General features: G+C 49.4%; 1 protein-coding gene across 9 annotated transcripts in view; it reads left to right on the plus strand.

Annotated features, from left to right (window-relative positions):
* NPHP4 (nephrocystin 4) overlaps positions 1-17,541 on the plus strand; it is a 137,712-nt gene that overhangs the window by 93,215 nt on the left and 26,956 nt on the right. For all 9 annotated transcript variants that reach the window (XR_002648075.2, XM_022598816.2, XM_022598817.2 and 6 more), the window contains 5 exons: positions 604-665; positions 2,602-2,709; positions 3,984-4,132; positions 4,289-4,480; positions 4,941-5,128. Coding sequence is in view for 8 of the 9 variants with exons in the window: in XM_022598816.2 (XP_022454524.2) it covers positions 604-665; positions 2,602-2,709; positions 3,984-4,132; positions 4,289-4,480; positions 4,941-5,128 (699 nt within the window). In the remaining variant the exon portion in view is untranslated. The remainder of the gene's footprint in view (positions 1-603; positions 666-2,601; positions 2,710-3,983; positions 4,133-4,288; positions 4,481-4,940; positions 5,129-17,541) is intronic.

Consider the following 17,541-nt stretch of genomic DNA (forward strand, 5'->3'; position numbering starts at 1 on the left):
GGGGGCGCCCTCGGCCCTCGCTCCAGGGACCCTGTGGAGGACCGACCTCGACTATTCCCGGTACGAACATGCCTGCACTCACACCCCTAGAGTGAGTGGGTCTCAGGGGACGGGCTGTGAGTGATGGGAGAGCCGGAGCGCCCAGCCGTGCGTGCGTCTGTTTAGAAGTTTCTTATGTAACAGAACAGCAAGTGGGCCCCAGCCAGGGAAGCACCGGCCCAGGCAGGCATCAGAGCCCGGCCCCACGAAGGCAGGGGAGGGTGAGTAGGGGAAAGGACGGTTGAGCCTTGAGGTGAGCGCAGGAGAGCCTCAGGTGTCTGACAGCCTCACATCTCCCTGAGCGCACACGGAGTGAGCCTCGTGAGCAGGGAGGAGGCCGAGGAAGTGGGCAGCGAGCTCGGGCTCCATCCTGCAGGCGGTGACTGGGGACGAGCGCCCTGGGTCTGCTCGCCAAGCACTGGGGCTGCCCAGTGGCCGCTGCCCAGCTCCGAGCACCGGTTACCATCGAGGGGAGACTCGCGCCAGGCCTGCCTGAGCCGGGCTCCGGTGCCCTTGCCCCACCCAGGCTGACGGCCCCTCCCCGGCCCCTGTGCTTCCTCCCAGGCCTGCCAGCACCACCGCCCCGGGGGCTCACCACCCCCCAGGACTCGCCAGTGGGACCAGGGGTAAGTCCAGGCCCGAGAGGCCTGTTTCGGAATTCCACAGTCAAGTATTTAAAGGTTCTGGGGGCGGGAAAGTCCCCTTTGCATCTTTAAGAACAGTTGATGTCCTGTTTACCTGTGAGGGCTGGGAAGCGTCCCAGTGAGGCAGAGGGGAGGGGCCCCCAGGTGTCGAGGTGCAGGTGTCCTCAGCCGCCCTCCTGCCTGTCTCCGCGGCTGGTCCCTAGTGCGCTGCTCCCAGCGCCGGCTGTCAGGGCCGTGGCTTCTGCTGCTTGTTAATGATCCTCCAGTTGCCATGGAAGGCCTGTGTCCGCGCTCAAGCTGATGTGTTCTCCCGCAATTATGTCTGACGGCTGGGAATCTTTCAGGACTGAATGGCCTTTTTTCCCCTTCTGGGACACGGAGGAGCGCTCTTCGCAGCCTCCTCTCCTGACCCTCTGCCAGGAGAGGGCGCTGGTGAGACCGTGGCTTCCCCAGGCAGCAGCCGGGCAGTTGCGCCGAGCAACTGGTGCTGGAGGGGACAGGGCGGCACCGACAGAGGCCAGCACGTTGGTGGGCCTGTCGGAGAGCAGACGTCTCCTCCGGTGCTAGGAGCTGCGGCCGCCCCTCAGGGATCCTGAGCCGGGTCTGCCCGTGGCTCGGGGCTGGCTCTGGCCAGCGTGGTTTTTGAGTGAGGTCAGAGTTGGCTTGTCCTCCTGATGACCTTGTCTGCCAACATCACCCTGGACGTTGACTTTCTGGAAAGGTTGAATGATTCGGTATCCAGGGCTGTCCCCAGGATGTGGCTTTAATGTGGACCGTGCAGCTGGGAAACTGGACCAGAAGTGAATGTGGTGTTTGCCCGAAGACATGTGTTTGGGGACAGCCTCCCGGCCCCTGCTGGCCTGTCCCAGCATTTTCCCTCCAGCGGTTGGCATGGTGCCCCTAAGTGCTGAGGGGCCACAGGGCAGCACCTCCAGCCCCAGAGGCAGGAGGCACTCACGGCGGCTTGTGGGCTCTGAGGGGAGCTGAGCAGACCCTAAATTCTTCTCTGCCCCTAAGATGCTGCCCGGATCCCCCAGTGCCCCTCGCCCATTTCTTCAACACCTCATCATGCGTTGGGTCCTTCTCTGTACCAACACCAGCCCCCTCTGCCCCCCCCCCACCGGGCCAGCTGTCACTGCTGATGACGGACGTCTCATTTGTTAACGTGTACATCATAAATAGAGACCAGGATTTGAGAGACGGGTCTTCAGCAGAGCGAGGGCCCTCCACCTCTTCACACTGGCCTTTTAGTGCAACGTTCGTTTTCCTCACGTTAGTCACAATTACCTGACCCTGTGCCGGGTACCTTGCCAAGCCCTTTCTCTCACAGTAGGCCTGTGACCTAGGTACTGTTAGCACCCCCATTTTACAGGTGAGGAGACTGAGGCAAGACCAAGTTAGTTAGGCGACTTGCCCACGTCACGTGGCAGTGAAGTGGTGGAGTGGGGCTTCCAGGGCCCACGTCAGCTGCCATCATGGTCACTGCCTTAACGGGTGGGTTCATGTCGTAGGAACACAGGTGGTTAGAATCAGAAGGGGTCTTGGAGAAGTTCAGTCCAGGGGTGGAGGTGAAACCCAGAGAGGTTCAGAGACAAGCCGGCCCTGCAGCCCGAGTGTCAGAGAACCCACCCGGCTTCCCTGGCCATTCCCCCTTCTCCACTTGCTTTTCCTTGTTAATAATATTTTTATTCAAATATTACGATGTGGGAGGAACCACAGAATTACCCCCCTCGGTAGTTAGAGAAGAAGCAATTAGACGTGATGCCGGGTTCCAGGACATTCCAGACCTCACTGCTCCCTGTGGCCGCATCAGAGTCCTCCCTTCCTTCCCAGGGCCCTGTGCCAGCGGGCGGTGGGAGGGGCTTTGGAAGGTACTGGGGTGCATTTTGTCGTCTAACCCAAGCTTTCTTGCCTTCAGCTGTCGCTCTCCCAGCTGGCGGCTTCCCCACAGTCCCCAGCTCAGCGCTGCTCGGCCGAAGCCTCCTCAAAGCCACCGGGGAGCCCCACGCTCTCCCTGGCCCCGGGGGTAAGTAGGCTGCCTCTCCTCTCGCCTGCCTCCTTCCAGGGAATGGCTCCAAACTCCTGACTTCTGTGGAAGTCTCTGACTTTGTGAGCTGCCCTGGTCCTTGGTGAGGTGACCGAGACCTTCCTGGGTTCTCTGTGTTGCGGGCGTTGGGATGGGGGCTGGACATCACCTCCTTCCAGCTTTAGATATTTGCCACCATCCATCTCGGTGACCAAGGGTATTTGGTCTGGGAGCTTTTCCTGCCACAGGGCTTGATGTAGGCTTTACTCTACCCGGGAAGACAAAGTAAAAGCGCCCTTAGATCTCTGAACATGAGAGGAAAGGGGAAGTTTCGCTGGAGATGTAAATAGAGGTCAATCCAAGTTGCCAGCTCCCCCTCCAGGACGCTCGCCCTGCGGCTGGAGGAGAGTTTGTGAAGCCCACCATCCCCGATCCCAGTGGAGCTAGTGGGCTAAAATAGGCCTGTTTCCTTCTACTGAACTTGGGGGACTCACGTAGAGTTTGCTGGTTCACCTGCAAACTTCAGTCTTGCCTTGGAAGTCTGTTGAGGAAAAATGGTTCCATTTAATTACTTCCTTGAAAACCCTCACGGTGAAATGCCTGATTCTAAAATATATCTGGGCTCGTGTCATTATGAAGAGCCTTCATCTCTTCTGTTACCGGCGCCTGAGGCCCGTGTTCCTTGCCTCCGGTCACGCGGGGCTCCTTCTAAATGAAACGGGAAGCTTGAGAAGCCAGTTGGAGAGAGAGCGTCCCAGACCCCGTCAGGCTCTTCCTTTAGACGGAGGTGGGCGGAGGGTGCCGGTGAAAGCCTAGAGCATTCGGTGACATGGGGACAGGGAAGCGTTGACACAAACTCGGGGGCTCCGTCCCACAGTCTCCCTAGCGTTATTGGAGATGGTTTCATCTTTCTGTTCCGTAGACGTGGTTTTGATGTTAATTTGCCTTCTCAGGCAGCAGATGTCTCCTGTGCTACTGGGCTGTTCAAAAAATTATGATTCCTTCCTCGTTGCTTTTTGACTCACATAAAACACAGGATGCCCCGGTGAATTTGAGTTTCAGATAAACAATACTTTCCAGTATAAGTGTGTCCCAGATATTGCATGGGATATTCTTATACTGAAATTATTCATCGCTTACCTGAAATTCCAGTGCAGCTGAGCCTCCTGTGTTTCCATTTGCAATGTGACAGAGGCAGTTCACCCACGAGCCCCAAGTCCAGGCATCCTTGGTGCCTGGGTTGGCCTCACCTGGGTCCCCATTGTGTTCGGCAGGAGTTCCCCTTGGAGGGCAGGATCTCTCACCTGGAAGCTGACCTGAGCCAAACGGCCTTGGTCCCGGGCACATCCACTGCTGAGCAGTTGCAGGAGCTGCCTTTCACACCTGTGCATGCCCCGATCATCGTGGGAGCCCGGACCAGGAGGTGAGGGGCAGGTCTGGGAGGGCCCAGGGCAAGTGCTGTGTGGTCAAGACCCTTCGACCCCCTGAACGGTGGGCTTTCCTAGAGAGCTGGCTTTCCGGGTCCTGCCTCTTGGCTGGCCCTTTCCTGGAGGCTGGCTCAGGAGGTCTTCTGTTTCAGCTCTGGAGGGAAGCCGTCACGAGCCTCCCTAGCGCTGCTGCGGTCCGCCGGCTTTCCCGAGATTCTGGACGCCAACAAGCAACCAGCCGAGGCCGTGGATCCTACAGATCCCGTGAAGTTCAGCCCTCAGAAGGAAGAATCAGACTGTCTGCAAAGCAACGAGATAGTGCTACAGTTTCTTGCCTTTAGCAGGTAAACTCTTGAATATTTGGTCTGTTGCTCTTTTCCTGGCTTTCGCATTTCTTGCGTTGAGGAAGAACTTCTTTGTGGCTCTGGCAGAATACTACGATCAGGTCTTAACGGGACTGCGGAATGCCCTCTGTCTTTATTTTCGTTTGGCTGGGACCCCCCCCCCACTACCATTTCCAAATGCTGTAAAACATGCTTTGACCGATCTCCTGTGGTCCTTAGTTACAGCGTGGACAGAGTGTCGCCCTGTCCTTGGGTACTGGTGTAGCCCCGAGATCTGGGCTCTCCAGCCATGCCTGAAGTGTGGGGGGGGATGCCCGGCGGGCTCCCCGAGGTCACAGTAGGGCTGCTGGTGTGGATGAAGGAGGCGGCCTCTCACCTGCTGTCTCCCTGCGAGTGTGTGACAAAAGCCCGGGTTCTCCGCCCGGACCCTTGATTAACTCGGAGCTGTCGTTGGATCCAGGGTGTCCCAGGACGACCAGGCAGCGCCGTGGCCACAGACTGTGTATTTCACCTTCCAGTTCTACCGCTTCCCCCCCGAGACAACGCCGCGGCTGCAGCTGGTTGAGCTGGACGAGGCCGGGACGAGCAGCTCAGCCTCCCTGCCCCACCTCCTCGTCCTCATTCACAAGGACGGCTCCTTTGATGCAGGTGAGAGCTGGCCCCCCGGCAAATGCGAAATCCAGGGCCAAGCTTTGTTTGCGAATTTTCTTATTTAGAAAATGTTGAGCAGTGAAAAACTTCAAACACGTTCACAGTTTGAGAGAACAGCGCAGTAAATCAGTGCCCCTGCCACATACCTCTGACAGTTATCGGTGACATCCCTGCCCAGGTCCCTCCCCAAACCAGGGCTATTCGATGCAAATTCCAGACGTTATGTGATTTCATCTATAGATATTTTCTTGTGTAGATCTAAAAATGTAGAGTCTTTTTTAAAAAACATAAACTGAATAATATTACCCCATCTAAAATTAATGCTGACTTAATATTATAACTTAATATCTAGCCAATGTTAACATTTCCCCAGTAACTTCATAAAGTTTTTTAATAGTTTGTTCAAATCGGGATCTCAGTAAGGGCTGTACGTTGGGATGGTGTGACTCTCCAGTCTCTTTCTACCTACAGCCGTCATCACCATCCTGTCTCTGTTTTGTCGCTTTAATTTATTTGTTGAAGTCGCCACGTTGCTGGTGCCCTAGAGCCTCCCAGTGTCTGCACTTCGGTTTTGCGGCCCAGTGGTGACATCTGCGGTGCTCCTCTATCGCCTGTTTTGCCTGTAAATTGGAGTTAGATCTAGATGTGTGAGCAGATGCGTGCTTTTGGCTTGGGGCAAGGCGTCTGTATTGCTGGTGGTGTGTCCCCGTCTCTGCAGCAGCACGAGGCCTGGGCTGCTTCTTATGCCCCATCAGTGAGCGTCCAGACTGCTGCTTATGGAGTGATCGCTTCACTCAAGGCTACCCAGTGGTGACGTTTTACTCCTAGAACACTTCTTCGTGTATCAGCCTGAATGCTTCCTTAAAAGGAAACTTCTCCTCACCAGTTCTTTGGTCGCCTTGAGGTGCGATTCATATAGAGAAGGCAGAATAATGCTTGATTTTCTTCTCCTTTGTTTGCTAATTTTTAAAATAGTGAGACAGCTCCCAGCATCCTTCAAGGGTGGGGCCAATGGCTTTTTTTTTCTGATATCATTGTCAACCGATGGATTTAAACTGCAGTGGACTGAACATACCAGATACGTTGTTATTTTTGGTGGCCAGTTGTCCTGTCTTTGGCCAGTCGCACGGCGCGTAAGGGACACACCTGGGGTCTGAACCACTGCTGCCTCTTGAGTAGAACTTAACAGGTGGAAAAAGACGTGTTAAAATATTAAATGAAATTAGTTTAACAACATTAACATCAGACAAAAGTGACAAAAGGCAAAGGCGTTGCTGGGGATCAAGAAGCCTATTAAATAATAATTAAGGGAATAATTCACTAGGAAAAAATGATTCTGAAACCGTGAACTTCTAACAATCACAGCTGCCAAAGATAAAGGACAAATTGATGGACTTTAGAAGGAGAAACTGACAAACCTACAATCATAGGAGGTTTTGACACACTTCTGTCAGTAAATTGACTGATCAAGCGGAAAGAGAATTAATGAGAATATTATAAAATACAATTTAAAGAGACGATCTTATAGAACCTGTACAACCAATTTAGAGAATATGTGTTAGTTTCAAGCATCCTGTGAAACTTATGAAAACTGATTACTCACAGATGTGTGTATATATCTTAGGCCACCAAGCAGGTACTGCCATATACCAAGAGACCCTATATCTAATCTAATTTTATAGCATTCTTTGACCATAATACCTCAAGGTCAGAAATCATTCACTGCCCTCCCCCTGGAAGGCTCCAAGCTGCTGGCTTTTTTTGAATTTTAAAACGTATTTCTAATTTTTCCCTAGATAAATGAAGAAATCAGTGTAGAAATGGCGGCTTAAAACTGAATGACAAAATAATATTGCATATCAAAACTAATAAGTAAAATGGCCTCAGCCATAAAAAGGAACGAAATTGGGTCATTTGTAGAGACGTGGATGGACCTAGAGACTGTCATACAGGGTGAAGTAAGTCAGAAAGAGAAAAACAAATATCATATATCAACACATATGTGTGGACTCTAGAAAAATGGTACAGATGATCTTATTTGCAAAGCAGAAATAGAGACACAGACATACAGAACAAACGTATGGATACCGGGCTTCCCTGGTGGCGCAGTGGTTGAGAGGCCGCCTGCCGATGCAGGGGACACGGGTTCGTGCCCCGGTCGGGGAAGATCCCACATGCCGTGGAGCGGCTGGGCCCGTGAGCCATGGCCGCTGAGCCTGCGCGTCCGGAGCCTGTGCTCCGCAACGGGAGAGGCCACAACAGTGAGAGGCCCGTGTACCGCAAAAAAAAAAAAAAAGTACGGATACCAAGGGGGAAGGGGGTGGGTGGGTTGAATTGGGAGATCGGGATTGACATGTATACATTATTGATACTATGTATAAAATAGATAACTAATGAGAACCTACTGTATAGCGCAGGAAACTGCTCAATGCTCTGTGGTGACCTAAATGGGAAGGAAATCCGAAAAAGAGGGGATGTATGTATACGTATAGCTGATTCACTTTGCTGTACAGTAGAAACTAACTCAACATTGTAAAGCAACTATACTCCAATAAAAAGTAACTTAAAAAAAAGCTAATAAGTAAAATGGTAAAATTACAGGGAAATTAGCAGCTTCAGATGCTTATGTTGTTGGTAAAGAAGAAAGTATCTTTTAACATGCTGATCTAACTGTTCAGCTCAAGAAGTTTGGTGAAAGAAACCAGAGCAAACCCAATAAAGTAGAAGGAAAGAAATTAGAAAATGAGCATAAATGCTTAGAAAACAAAGAAATAGTGGAAAGGGTCAGCCGAATCGTTGGGTGCGAGAAGTCATGGGTGCAGCAGGTGATGCTCCGTTCCCTCGTCCAGGGTCAGAATCAGTGCGGAGAGTCGGAGCCTTTGTGGGAATGGGGTTAGCCCGAGAGCCCGTGGTGCTAGCCGGGCCCCCATCAGGTGAGCGGCAGGCAGAGGTCGGGCCGGGCAGCCGCCGTCAACCTTGAACCTGCGCCCCCTGCTTGCCTGTGGACCCCGGCCTCCTCTCTTCCTGTGGACAAATCTGAAAAGAAAGGGGAAGGGGTGAGAAGCTTGGGCTCTGCTTCTTCCCCCAAACCCACCAGTCGATGAGCTGCCCTTGCCCTGGGAGGAGGGTGTGCTGGGCAGAGGGTGGCACGGGCCGTCCCTCTGCACGGAGGTGGGGCTGGGGACGATGTGTTCCTGCAACCTTCCTCCGTTTTGTTCTCTCAGCTCACATAACCGTTGAGTTTATGGCCAGCGGGGCTGTGGCCCTCCTTGGGGGAGGGGACCAGTCACCACTGGGGAGGGAACCAGTCACCACTGGGGTTGTTTCCCAGCCTTCCTGGGACCACTGCTCCCAAACCCACCACCTTTCCTTTGCCAGTCCCCCCAGGACCAGCAGTGGATAGTTTAGCCTATGTCCCCAGAAGGCTCTGAAATGGATCAGAATAATGCATGGATTTCAGGGCCCCTCTGCATGCATTGCTGACCATTCATTCCCTATTCTGTTTCCCGTGCTAAATGCTATCCAGTCACTTGATCCAGTGGAGCTCATCGGAGGTTCTGCAATGAGGTTAAATGATAGTGTTAAGATAATTCAATAAAAAAGGCCAACCACTTAGAGATGCTCCTCCTGATTTGACTGTAAACCCCTTTCCATTATGAATTGCCCAGAGAGAAATTAGTCCAAAAATTAAATTTCCCTGCAAGTGGAAGTCCAAAGAAATTAAAATCCAGAATCAAATTTTCTTGTCATGGTGAATTAAAATTCAGAGTCCACAAAGGCTTTGCAATTTCTTACACAGCTGAGTCTTGGCCAAAGATGCCTCTGACTGAGCAGATCTGGGCTTCCTTTGGCAGCCCAGACTTGGGGGTTCTCTCCGGATGGACCAGGTTCCTCAAGACCTCAGAAGGTTGAGCTGGCTCAGCACCGAGTCTTTCATGGGCCTCACTTAAGACGTTTTCTTTTGTTGTTGAAATATAACATGCATACAACAAAGTGCACCATTCCATGAATTTTTTTTTTTAATAAATCTATTTATTTATTTATTTATTTTTGGCTGTGCTGGGTCTTCGCTGCTGCGCGTGGGCTTTGTTTTTAGTTGCGGTGAGCGGGGGCTACTCTTTGTTGTGGTGCGCGGACTTCTCATTACGGTGGCTTCTCCTGTTGTGGAGCACGGGCTCTAGGTGCGTGGGCTTCAGTAGTTGTGGCACATGGGCTCAGTAGTTGTGGCTCGCGGGCTCAGTAGATGTGGCGCATGGGCTCTAGAGCATGGGCTCAGTAGTTGTGGTGCACAGGCTCAATAGTTGTGGCTTGTGGGCTCAGTAGTTGTGGCTCACGGGCTCTAGAGTGTGGCCTCAGTAGTTGTGGCACATGGGCTCAGTAGTTGTGGCTCGTGGGCTTAGTAGTTGTGGCACACGGGCTCAGTAGTTGTGGCACCCAGGCTAAGTAGTTGTGGCTCATAGACTCAGTAGTTGTGGCTCACGGGCTCAGTAGATGTGGCACATGGGCTCTAGAGCACGAGCTCAGTAGTTGTGGTGCACGGGCTCTAGAGCGCAGGCTCAGTAGTTGTGGTGCACGGGCTTAGTTGCTCTGCAGCATGTGGGATCTTCCCGGACCAGGGCTCGAACCCGTGTCCCCTGCATTGGCAGGCGGATTCTCAACCACTGCACCCCCAGGGAAGCCCCGTGAATTTTTAAGGATGGTTAGACCTTATTTGTTAGAGCAGTTCTAGATTTACAGAGAAACTGAGCCGTTAGCCCAGAGCCCCATATACTCCCACCCCCCCGCGTCTCCTCTGTTAGCAACTTCTTACGTTCACGATGAGCCAATATTGGTACAGTGTTATTAACTGAAGCTCAGAGTTTACATTAAGGTTTACTCTCCCCACGTTGTACATTATATGGATCTTGACAAATGTGTAACATCATATATCCACTGTTACAGTATCACCCAGAGTAATTTCACTGCCCTAAAAATCCCCTATGCTCCACCCTGCCAGCTACTGATCTTTTTACTGTCTCCATAGTTTTGCCTTTGCCAAGATGTCATATAGTTGAAATTATATAGGGTATGCTTTTCAGATGGCTTCTTTCGCTTAGTAATATGCATTTAAGGTTCCTCCATGGCTTTTCGTGGCTTGATAGCACGTTTATTTTTGGTACCAAATGATACTCTGGACGTACCTCAGTTTATTTATCCATTCACCTGCCAAAGGGCATCTTGGTTGCTTCCAGTTTGTTGTTTGGGATTTTGTGTGGACATACGTTTTCAACTAATTTGGGTAAATACCTAGGAACCCAATTGCTGGATCGTATAGTAAAAGTATGTTAAGTTTTGAGAGAAACTGCGCAACTCTCTTCCAAAGTGGCTGCACCATTTTGCATTCCCACCAGCAGTGAATGAGAGTTCCTGCTGCTCCACATTCTTGCCAACATTTGATGCTGTCAGTGTCCTGGATTTGGGCCATCCAAGTAGGTGTGTAGTGGTAGCTCATTGTTTTAATTTACAATTCCCTGTGTCTTTCCATCTGCTTACTTATTATCTGCATATCTTCTTTGGTGAGATGTCTGTTCGGATCTTTAGCACATTTTTAAATTGGATTGTTTGTTTTCATATTTGTTGTGTTTTAAGAGTTCTTTGTATATTTTGGATACAAATCCTTTATCATATATGTGTTTTGCAACTATTTTCTCCCAGCTTGTGGCTTATCTTTTTCATTCTCTTAATGGTGTCTTTCTCAGAGCAGAGGTTTTAAATTTTAATGACATCCAGCTTATCAATTATTTCTTTTATGAATCGTGCTTTTGGTGTTGTAGCTAAAAGGTCATCACCACATCTGAAAGGTCACCTAGGTTTTTTCCTATGTTATCTTCTAGGAGTTTGATAGTTTTGCATTTTACATTACAAAAATTAACATTTTGAGTTAATTTTTGTAAAAGGTGTAATTTTTACAAAGTGAACATATCTGTGTAACTACCACCCAATTTGGATGGGGCTGTAGAAATTACACAGCAACCCCCCACCCCAGTTGTTGACCTCCCCCAAGGGTAACTGCTCTTCTGAATTCTATCACTCTGTATCAGTTTTACCTGTTTTTTTTTTTTTTTGTGTGTGGTACGCGGGCCTCTCACTGTTGTGGCCTCTCCCGTTGCGGAGCACAGGCTCCGGACGCGCAGGCTCAGCGGCCATGGCTCACGGGCCCAGCCGCACCGCGGCATGTGGGATCTTCCCGGACCGGGGCACGAACCCGTGTCCCCTGCATCGGCAGGCGGACTCTCAACCACTGCACCACCAGGGAAGCCCAGTTTTACCTGTTTTCTGAACTTAAACGGGTCATATTATCCATACCATTTTGAATCTAACTTCTTTCACTCAACCTCATGTCTGGGAGATTCCTCCATGTTGCTGTATGTAGCAGTAGTTTGTCCGTGATCTTGGCTGTATAGAAACCCGTTGTCCGAATATTCCACAATGTTTACCCATTCTGCTGTTCACAGGCCTTTGAATCATTCCCAGGTTTCGGCTCTTTTGAATAATGCTGCTATGAACATATTTAAAACATTGTGAAATGATCAGCCCAACAAGTCTAGGTAGCATCCATCATTGAACATAATTATAAAATTCTGTTTTTCTTGTGACGAGAACTTTTACGATCTACTCTCTTAGCACCTTTCAAATACGCAGCACCGTGTTATTATTAACTGTCGTCACCGTGCTGTGCATCACATCCCCGTGACTTACTTATTTTATAACTGGATGTTTGTACCTTTTGGCCCCCTTCACCCATTTTGCCCACCCCCCGCCCCACCTCTTGCAACTACCAGTCTGCTTTCTGTATTTAACGAGCCTGATTCTTTTTTTGAAGATTTCACGTATAAGTGAAATAATACGGTATTTGTCTTTCTCTGATCCATCCACGTCGTCACAGATGTCAAGATTACCTTCTTTTTAACGGCTGAGTAATATTTTGTATATATATATATATATATATACCGCATTTTCTTTATCTGTTCATCCATAGGTGGACACTTAGGTAGCTTCCACATCTTGGCTATTATAAATAATGCTGCAATGAACATGGCGGGGGTGGGGTGCAGATTTCTTTTCGAGTTAGTATTTTTGTTTTCTTTGGTTAAATACCCAGGAGTGGTATTGCTGGATCATGTGGTAACTCTATTTTTACGTTTTTTGAGGAACCTCCAAAAAAGGTTTGGAGGAGGCTTTCATAGTGGCTGTACCACTTAACATTCCCAGCAACAGTGGACGAGGGTTCCCTTTTCTCCACATGCTCACCAGTACCGGCTCTCTCTTGCCTTTTTAATAATATACGATCATTCTTTTGGTGTGTGCATCTGTGTTGGTCTGTGCCTGGGACTGAAGTTGCTGGGTCCCGGGGCAGCACAGGTCCAGCTTACACACCCGCTGGAGTAGACAGAAAGTCTGAACTGCCTGTGTCCTTGCTGGTTGTGTAATGTGTGTGGCTTTGTTTGTTTCTTTCACGTGACCTCCTGGTGGGCATGTGCCGGCATCTCCAGGCTGACAGATGACCTTCCACACGCTGTCGCCTTCGGCAGATCCTCCTTTGAAGTGCTTTGCCCATTTTTTATTCTGTTGTCTGTTTCTCGGTGTTTGTAGGTGTTATGTATATATATCCTGATCCCAGTCTTTCTTCAGATGTTACAAACATCTCCTCCCGCTCTGTGCCTTGCCTTTGACTGTGTTAATGGTATCTTTTGGTTAACAGTAGTTTTCCATGAAAATTACGTCCAATTTATCAGCCTTCTCCTTAATGGGCAGATTTCCTGAGCTACACCCAAAATGAGTTTGTCTCCACAAAGCCTTGAAGATATCCTCCTATGTTACCTTCTAGAAGTCTTTTTTCCCTGTTGATACTCAGATCTAGAGTCCATCTGGAATTGATTTCGTGTATCCTGTGGGGTAGGGACTGAGGTTTGTGACCTTCATAAAGAACACAGAGAGTCAATAGGACATAAAAGATTTGAAAAGCAGTGGCTCCACGCCCACCAAGCTTACGAAGTGAGTCATTTCTCAGCCTGGAATTACTTATTTTAAGCAAAACGTTGTTCCCAGAATCCAAAGTTTCGTTTTGCCAAAGATGATAGCAGAGACGCAGGGGGGCATGAGGCCAGAGAGAAAAAGCCCTGGTCTCAGCTCTGCCACACAATTGCTCTTTTCTGGTGGATGGACCCACTTATGGAAAGTGGCATTTGAGACGTTGTTGTCTTCTGGCCAAGTCTGGACGTTTACAGTCTTGGCAGCCCTGACCACCAGTTCTCGTGGAGGGTCGCCGCTTCCCCTCGAGGTCTGCGTCCTGGTGCCCAGAGTCCATGATGTGGCTCCCACACGCCCTTGTGGGCATCCCTCAGCAGGCTCATGCCAAACGGCTGCCACCTCTGGTCCAGCGGGAGCAACTGCAGCTTCTGGAACCTGCGGCCCGTGGGCCTGGTGGCTGCCTCTGCCACGCTAGTCACTGTTCTACATTGTGAGTGGAATTTCTTTTGTTTCCTCTTTTTCTTCAAGAGTGGGATGTGCCTCTGGAACTTCCTCACTTACTACTGTCCCCCGCGCCTTTCAGGAAGGTTCCCCCAAGTTTGTGGCCGTTTCATCTGCTTGTGTTGGTCCCCGTCCTTCCATACCACATGCACGGGGCTGCCTTTCCTTGTTATTTCCCTTGCATTCTTGCCTGTTCTTTTTCTAACATGTTGTTTTTCTAACAGGCGTCTCTTGGTGTGTTTGTCTAGTGGGGTCTTCCCTCGTGTGAGAGCTGGAGTCTGGGTCAGCCAAGAGCATCCACTGTCCTAAAGAACTCTCGTCCATCTTCCCGCCCCTGAGTTATCCCAGCCAAGGGGGCATCTCCCACCAGACCAGCATCTAGGTCTGGACCCTGTAGTACAGCCTTGATCGCCTCTTCCTAACTGGATCTTGTCTTTCCTGTGCCTTCTCCAGGTGCCCTAATTCCGTGTCCCCAGCTACAGAAGTTGTGCTGGTGCATTTGGGAATACCTGCTTTATCTCTTTGTTCATCTTTCCCCCCACCTCAGAATCATTTGAATGTAAAATGCAGGCGTGGTGACACTTTACCTCTAAATATAGCAGCACACATTACTTAAAAATAAGGACATCTGGGACTTCCCTGGTGGCGCAGTGTTTGAGAGTCCACCTGCCAATGCAGGGGACACGGGTTCGAGCCCTGGCCCGGGAAGATCCCACATGCTGCGGAGCAACTAAGCCCGTGCGCCACAACTACTGAGCCTGCGCTCTAGAGCCCCCAAGCCACAGCTACGGAGCCTGCGTGCCACAACTACTGAAGCCTGTGCACCTTGAGCCCGTGCTCTGCAACAAGACAAGCCACTGCGATGAGAAGCCCGCCCACCGCAACAAGGAGTAGTCCCCGCTCACCGCAACTAGAGAAAAGCCTGTGCGCGGCAACGAGGACCCAACACGGCCAAAAATAAAATATAAATAAATAAATAAATTTATAAAAAATGAAGGACGTCCTTTTCTATACACACAATTCTGTTATCATACTTAAGATTATAAAGAATTTCATAGTCAAGTTTTCCCATTTCCCCTCATATGTCCATTATAGCTGTGTTTTGCTCTGACATCCAGTCCAGGCCCATGTATTACCTGTAATCATGTGTTCAGTCTCTTTTCATTGAGGCTTGTCCCCTGCATTCTTTGTCCAGTGTTGGTGCCTGTTTGAAGAGACTGAGCGAGTTGCAGAATGTCCCACATTCCATGTGTCTGATTGTTTCCTCACCTGGTTGTCTACCTCGTTCATCTTCAGTAGTTCTCGTCCATTGGGGGAAGGGCTGAGGGCTCAGTCCCATCCTGGATTTGGTGTGAACTCTTCATTGTTGAGGCCGCGTGCTGCCCGTGCATCCCGTCGGAGGCGCCGAGGTCAGGCCGTGTCACCGTGAGGGTGCCAGTGTGAGCACTTGATAGGGGCACCCGCCCCAGGTGTCTCCAGTGGGAAGAGGTAGGCGCTTCCGCCTTTGCACTTGGAAGACTTCTTGGGGCTGTTCTTGGGCTTCGTGTGAATATCCGAACCCTACAGCCCTTCACCTACTGTCCTAACATCCTTGGCTGTGCTTTGCCTGGATCAGCTATTTAAATGGAGCTTTCAAGATGGTAATTCTTCTAATGCTATCATTTGGTCTCCCTTTATGAGCTGGCATTCTTCTATAGAAAGAGACTTTCTCTCATCCACCAGGAGTGAACTACATATATGTTCTCCAAAAAAGGCAGAACAAATGTTAAATACTTTTCCTTTAATTTCTAATTTTCAGAGTAAGAACTTACTGTAATAGTTACTCTAATAGTGACAGTTCAGGTTTTGTGTATCCTAGCTCTTTGTTTCGTCTTTGGCCAGCTGTAGCCCTTTGGGTTGGCCTGAGTCTGTTGACACGCTCTGGTTGGACTTTGGGCAGTTCCTCCCTTTCTGGAGCAAAGGTGTCCAGGCTCGCCTTGTGCTTTTTCTGCCTCAGATCCGGTCACCCGTTTCTCCCGGGAGCCTGGCCCCCCACTGGGAGTGCTTTCTAAAGATCACGATCCGGGCACTTTTTTTTTTTTTTTTTGCGGTACGCGGGCCTCTCACTGTTGCGGCCTCTCCCGTTGCGGAGCACAGGTTCCGGACGCGCAGGCTCAGCGGCCATGGCTCACGGGCCCAGCCGCTCCGTGGCATGTGGGATCTTCCCGGACCGGGACACGAACCCGTGTCCCCTGCATCGGCAGGCAGACTCTCAACCACTGTGCCACCAGGGAAGCCCATCAATCCGGGCACTTTTGATCGGGGTCTCAACTGCTTCTAGGCCTTTCCCTGGGCAGAGCTGGGGCATGTATATTAAAACATGAGTTCACCTTGATATTTCTAATTTAAATTTAGAGGTTTTTCCCTAAAATATTTTATTTGTATCTCTTTCCTCTTAAACCGAAAATCGTGTTTCCTGATAATATATTTACTTATTTACTTTCCCTTATAATTTACACAATGTATTTTCAAAATTATACCGCTGGTTTGAATACTAACGATGCATGGCTGACAAAAGTTCAGGTTTCTTTGTGTTCTTCTGGTCTTGGGTTGTGTCCCACCGAGGATGTAGCGTGAGTGAGTGTGGCCCAAAGCCCTTGTGTTCATTCTTTTCTCTATGGAGTTATGTTGCCTATTTGATGTTCAGTCGAATTTGTTGGTTTCAGTTTGTTTTCAATTTCATATTTGCCTTCTTTCCTTTTTGATTGGAATATTTACGTGGCCCCAAACATAAAACCGTAGCTGAATGAGCACTCAAGGCTCCCTTCGACCCTCACCCCCCTAGACAGCCCCCACCTGCTCACCGGCCTGGCGGTGACCAGGTTTCTAGCTTCTGGCTTAAGCAAATATTTACGTTTTTATTTTTTCTTATTCAGTAGGTGGCATACCAAATACACTTTTTCACTGTGCTATTTTCAGTTAACTTTCCATCCCGAGTTCCACTCCATGTGGAAACCGTCTGCATTGTTTTTACAGCGACATCGTCCTACATTGGGTGCATGTTCTGTGGTTTATTTAACCATCATCCTACTGATGGAGGTTTGGGTCTTTCCAGGGTTCTGCTGTTTCAGGTAATGCAGCAATGAGTAACCTTGTGTTTCTCGTGTTTTCTGTGTATGGAGGTATGTTTTAGGGCAGATTGCTGGCAGTGGGATTATAGGATAAAAGGCTTCAGTGGTGTTGATAGACAGCACCACCTCCTCTCTGTTAGCCTGAGATCTTTTGGCCTCCTCCGCAAAATAGGTTGTTACATTCTGATTGATGCGAGATAGATCTTAGTGAAGTTTTAATGTGCATTTCTCTTGTAATGAGTGAAGTTGAGCATCTTTTGTCTTTGTCTGCAAACTTCTATTCATATCTTTTTCCATTTCTCTATCAGATTTTTCATCTATTTTGTCCTCTGTTTTGGGAACTGTATTAGGAAGATTAGCTGTTGCCTGTGATATACATTGCAAATATGCTTCCTACTTTGTCGTTTGTCTTTTTGCTTTGCTTATGATGGGTTTTGCTATGTGAAGGTGTTACTTTCGTGTAGTCTAATGTGTCAGTCTTTTGTTGCTTCTAGATTCTTGAGTCACAGATGCAGAGGCTTTCTCTTCCCCTAGCTCAGCAAGAGATTCGTGCATGGTTTCTTCTAGGATTTACAGGTTTCATTTTTTACGTTTAGATTTCTGATCTCTATGTAGTTTATCCTGCTGTGTGATGGCAGACATGGATCAGTTTTATCTTTTTCCAAATGTCTATCCAGTTGACCCAGTACTATTTATTAAAACGGTTGTCTTTTTCCCCAGTGACTTGAGAGCCACCCTTATCAGATAGCAAACTTTTTTGTATTACTTGGGTGTCATTCTGGATTTTCT

Source organism: Delphinapterus leucas, chromosome 1 (genome assembly GCF_059928025.1).
Source record: "Delphinapterus leucas isolate spDelLeu-1000000601 "Yukka" chromosome 1, BTC_Dleu_Yukka2, whole genome shotgun sequence".
NCBI classification, from domain to species: Eukaryota; Metazoa; Chordata; class Mammalia; order Artiodactyla; family Monodontidae; genus Delphinapterus; species Delphinapterus leucas.